General features: G+C 42.0%; 1 protein-coding gene across 1 annotated transcript in view; it reads right to left on the reverse strand.

Annotated features, from left to right (window-relative positions):
* Window positions 1-2,123: 2,123 nt before the first annotated feature.
* The window catches only part of LSM3 (LSM3 homolog, U6 small nuclear RNA associated (S. cerevisiae)), a 17,004-nt gene continuing 14,060 nt past the window's right edge, over window positions 2,124-5,067 (reverse strand). Inside the window, exon 4 of the mRNA XM_008589204.1 lies at window positions 2,124-2,848. Within this exon, the coding sequence (XP_008587426.1) occupies window positions 2,768-2,848 (81 nt within the window). The 3' untranslated portion in view covers window positions 2,124-2,767. The remainder of the gene's footprint in view (window positions 2,849-5,067) is intronic.

Consider the following 5,067-nt stretch of genomic DNA (forward strand, 5'->3'; position numbering starts at 1 on the left):
CCAGGTGACAACTGTTCACACAATGGAGCATTCCTCCCCTTTGGGGAGCAGGCTAAAAGCAATGTGGGCAACAGCTAAGGAAATGTTAAGAGTAAATAAGCAAGTGTGTGAAAAAAAGGTTTGTGCCTCCTAGTGTGCACAGCGATACCTCTAGTTTGAGATCTTCAAAAATCACTATTTGAAATTTGTCCACTTGTAGGTAATGATTTTAGTTTAACCTAGGATACTCACATTACTTGGTTATTTCAATTTGGGCACATTTAATCTTAAGTACAAACCTGCGGTCCTACATTTTGTCTGTCCATCTTTCCTAGCAGGAGGCAATAACAATTCATAACAACCTCTTTCATGAAACAACCGAGACAGATCCAGGTGTGGCTTCCAAAAGAAAACAGCCAGAAGGCTCCCCTTGAGCTGTGTGACACCACATTGCAGAAACCACCAGTCAGCGGCTCCAGTGACTATGGGCCATCTAGCCGGCTGGAACTCAGGGTGTTGTGTAGCTTTGGGAGTCCGACGCATGGCTCCCAGGGGCCCTCTGACAGCATAAACCCTCAGGGAACAGCACCCCTGAAGTCCTGCAGAGGAAACCTCAATGTGGAGGACTGTGGCAGGGCCCTGCTTCAGGTGTTCCTGTTGTTTACTGAGTCACAGCTCCAAACGGGCTCATAAAACATACTGCCTCCTCTCCATCTGGTAACACGCAGATGGTTACTCTGCAGTTAACCTTTTATCACCCCTCTTCCTGTATCTCAACAGCTAGAAGGTAAATGGATGTTTATAAGTTGCAATTGAGTTTTGTGTGTGAGGGTAACTGTGTCAGATTTTAAGGTTCATGGGTTTTAGAAACAAAATTGTATAAACAAGTCCTTACAGCCAGAAGTCCTAGTGCAATCTATCAGTTCCAGGAGGAAGAGGAGACAGATGACCAAGAATGGAATAGAAAGTATCCAGGAATTAAGTGTGGTTATTAGAAACCACTAAAAATAAATGCAATGCTGAAGAAAGATGCAAATGTGGCAGAGCAAGAGGGCCAAATGGCCAGTGCTGCCATGGCTGTGGTGGACACTGGGAGCCAAGTTACTACCCAGAGCCAGTGCCTCTGCAGCACACCTCACCACATACTTACACTAGTAGGAGTCAGGCAGCTGTACACACTGCTGCCATGTGCATACGAGCTGCAGAACCATAGGCAAGCGATCACCTGAGCTCTTTGAACTTCGGTGTCTTGTAGTTCTGGAGAGAGTTGTTGAAAAGGTTAAATATGAGTATGCACACAAAATGCCTTTGCCTGATGCACTTTGTTCAACAAATGATGGCAACTGTTATTGTGTAGCCTCATAACTATCACTTAGGCAAGAGTTCTACGCAGAAAGAGTGATCCCAAGGATCGGCCACTTGCTACTGCTGGAATTGCAAGTCCCATTTTTTCAACACTGAACAGGCTATTGCAAACAGGTTACCTTCTGGGACCATAAAGCCTAAGGACAAAATGTGGTGGTGGCAGAAGCGAAGGGAGGGTGTCTCTCCTGCCTCCATCAGCTCACCCACACTTGCTCTTCTCCTCTCCATTGACCCTCAGGGAGAAGCACAATAAATAATGAAAACAAAACCTTTTTAACAGAATGTCTACTGAAAGCATCTTTCTTGCAATGGCTTAAAATGTTGTGCATGTTAGCATGTTGTACTTGCTAATAGATCAGCAAACACACATTCAGCATATTTACAGAAAATCCATCTACAAATCATATTTTCTACATTTCAAAATGGAACAACCTACTCAGTACAGGATGTGAGGTTCTAAGCCCTGCCTTGACAAAGATTTAAAGACTGTAACATGCACATCTTTCCTCTATACTTCTACAGCATTAAGTGTTGGCTGACTGAAACTAGAAATAAAAATAGCTTTGCTTTTAGCCACTTCCTGCTTTGTTGTGCCGCTGAGACAAGTTGTTTTTGACTCCTCATTATTAACAGTCTATGATCTAAGAGGGAAAAAATGGTTTCTTCGAGTCATAAGCTAAATGTGGCCCTCGAAGATATGACCAAGCTGAACCACACGGGTATATGACCACTAAAACTTGACATTAGAAATAAATCAGGCCACATGGAAGCAACAGAAATCGGGCTTTGTCTTCTATTGCAATGTTAATGTTTACAATGACACATCACCACCCCTGCCCTGTTCTGATTTGGGTGCTCTTCTCTTGGTTCCTCTGGCATCCTCCCGTATGTGAATTCTTCTATCAGCACTGACATCACTGCCCTGCAATTGTTGGTTGAAACAACTGGCTCCCCAGAAGACTCGAGGGCAGGAGGCAGGGTGACAAAATTCTAGTTCCCAGCATTCAACCTGGTTCCTCAAACGTAGTAGATGCACTGTAAATGTGTAGTGAGTGAATGTAAGACGTGCTTAAAGAATTCGCAAGTTGAGACCATTAAAAAAATCGAAAAGGAAACATCAAATTTAATTTAAGAAAAAAACAAAAATCAGAAATTGCCTGTAAGAACAATGAAGCAAACCAACTCCTGAAAAAGAGTTTTGCATCTTGGTGCTCACACTCATTGCAAGGGTTGGAGAAAAACAAAAATGCCATTTAGTTCAAGAAGTTCTAAGTTATCTGCAAATCGACCCATTTCAGGAATGGGAGAATCCTTGGGTTATTTCTCAATATCAAAACGTATGCAGGTTTGTCTTTTGAATGTTTTGTACATTTAAAGAGGCAACTGTACAAAGTCTCCTTTTTCCCATACAGGATAGATTGTTTCAGCCAACTCTCAACGGAGGAGCAACTAGCACAACACCATCTCCACGGACAAAGAGCATCGGAATATTCCGTTTTGTTGACTGGAAGAGCAAAAAACAGAACACATTTATATAAATATGTACTATTATTCATTTTTTGTGAGAGAAATTTTAAAAATGGGTTCATCATAATGCCAAAAAATTGGATTAAAAAAAATCTGATCACTCACCTTTTTTTTTGTAGCTAGCCAGTATGGGGATCCGAACCCTTGACATTGGTGTTACATGATCACTTACCTTCATAACATAAAGAACCAATCTACTAATTGTTTTATTTTCCTGGATTTTTTTTTTCAACAGTGTGTAAAGGGTATTTTTTATTATTTGTGCCATTAGGCAAAATTATTTAAAGTCAATAAATTCTTACTCAAGGAATTTCACATGTTGTGACTCCTTCCACTGCCCATCAAGGTCACGTCTAAAGCTTCCGTCAGGATTTATCTTCAAGATAGTCCTTTTTAAAAGAACTGATGCTTAATCCATAGTCGTTCTTATAGTCCATTAATTCTTTTATTTGGGCTTTTATCTCCACTTTAATATGGACATACTGATGACAACTTCAAAAATTCCCCATCAAGAATCTTTGGGATCTTATTTCTTCAAGCAATTTACTTTAGGGCCATTTTTAGAATAGATTGACCTGCCTTGTTCTCAATTTCTGACACACTCTCTAATATGAAGAGTTTAAATCAAATTCATTCCTTCCAATTTCAGTCATCAAGTTCTGAGGATAAAAGCCTTTTAAAAAGAACAAGCCATCTTCACGCATCATGTCATCATGATATCGGAATACTAACAAATATAGCTGAGATTTCCCTAATATCCTATGCTTTTTAATTATCAGTTCTACAGTCCTGGAACCAACCTTATGGTTATCAATACCTCCATCACTTTAGACTGTCTTATGTTATCATAATACTCCTTCTTCTATGTATCAAAACTTATACTGAACAAAGAGTTCTGGGTTGCAAAAGAGGTATTTTTTTTTGCACTTGTCTATAAGTCTTTGTCCAAAAGTTAAACAAAAACAAACACAAGTGCTATTTTCCTGGATATTGACAATTGTGGCACTGGCACTATCCTCCAACACCTATTTTCCTCTTCTTCCTGGGCACACAGCTAGACTACATTTCTCATGCTCCCTTGCAACCAGATAAAGCCATTGACTGAGTTTTCGCCAGTGGCAAGTAAAGAGAATGGACAAGGCCACATCCAGATTCACCCATGAACCTCCCACAGATACCCCTTTGTGGTCATCCTTCTACTGCTGGATGGGCTCAGATAACAGTGAGAACTCAGGGAATGGTAGAGCTCCGGAAAGCAGCAGCCTGGGTCCCCGACATACCACCTGAAAGAACGCTACCGTGCTCACCTAAAACTATCATGCTTTCTACTGTGCTGAGCCACTGCATGCTGCTTCTATGTGCTACTGCAGTCACACAATGGAATGGATGCCACGAGCATCAGCCTAGCCCAGGTCAGGCCTTAGGATGTAAGGAAACAAATGGAATGTTTGAAATCCTGGGATTCATCCCATGGCAAAATGTTACACCTTGGCAAAATATTAGCTAAAACTTGGAAAGTAGCCCAAGGGCCTCCCGAAGAAAAGAAAAATGTTAAAAGGTACTGCTCTTAACATGCTGCATTCACCAGGGCAGTATAAGAAAGAGGAGCTCAGGCAAGAATTAGTTGGTTTTCAAGAAGAAATTAAAAGAAACAGGACTCAAAGGGTTAGAACAACCATTGGCTTTTAGACCCCAAACTGTATTAGTATAAAAAATCATCTTTGAAAAACAGGGCCCAATAAAACCTCTCAGTTAAACAAACCCAGCCCTGAGGCAAAAATCAGATTAAGGATGTTGTCTTTCGGGCCGGCCCGGTGGCGCACTGCTACAGTGCGCCGCTTGGGAAGCGCGGTGGCACTCCCGCCGAGGGTTCGGATCCCACGTGCAGACCGGAGGCTCACTGGCTGAGCGAGGAGCGGGGGCAACACCAAGGGTTGCGATCCCGTTGCCGGTCCGGTACGGGCGCGACACTGAGGGTTGCGATCCGTTGCCGGTCGCGGGAAAAAAAAAAAAAAAAAAAAGCATGTTGTCTTTCCACCCACACTGTTGCAAATGGCCTCAAGGTAGAGAACATTAATTTGAGGGAGCAGACTAGAGGTGAGGAACTAAAGAAATGAAGGCATCCTATAAACTAAACCTAGGAAAGAATTCTGACTGAGGCCTCTGGCCCACTGAATTGAGTGAAAGTAAACAAGA

The sequence above is a fragment of the Galeopterus variegatus genome, unplaced genomic scaffold (genome assembly GCF_000696425.1).
Source record: "Galeopterus variegatus unplaced genomic scaffold, G_variegatus-3.0.2 Scaffold5295, whole genome shotgun sequence".
NCBI lineage: Eukaryota > Metazoa > Chordata > Mammalia > Dermoptera > Cynocephalidae > Galeopterus > Galeopterus variegatus.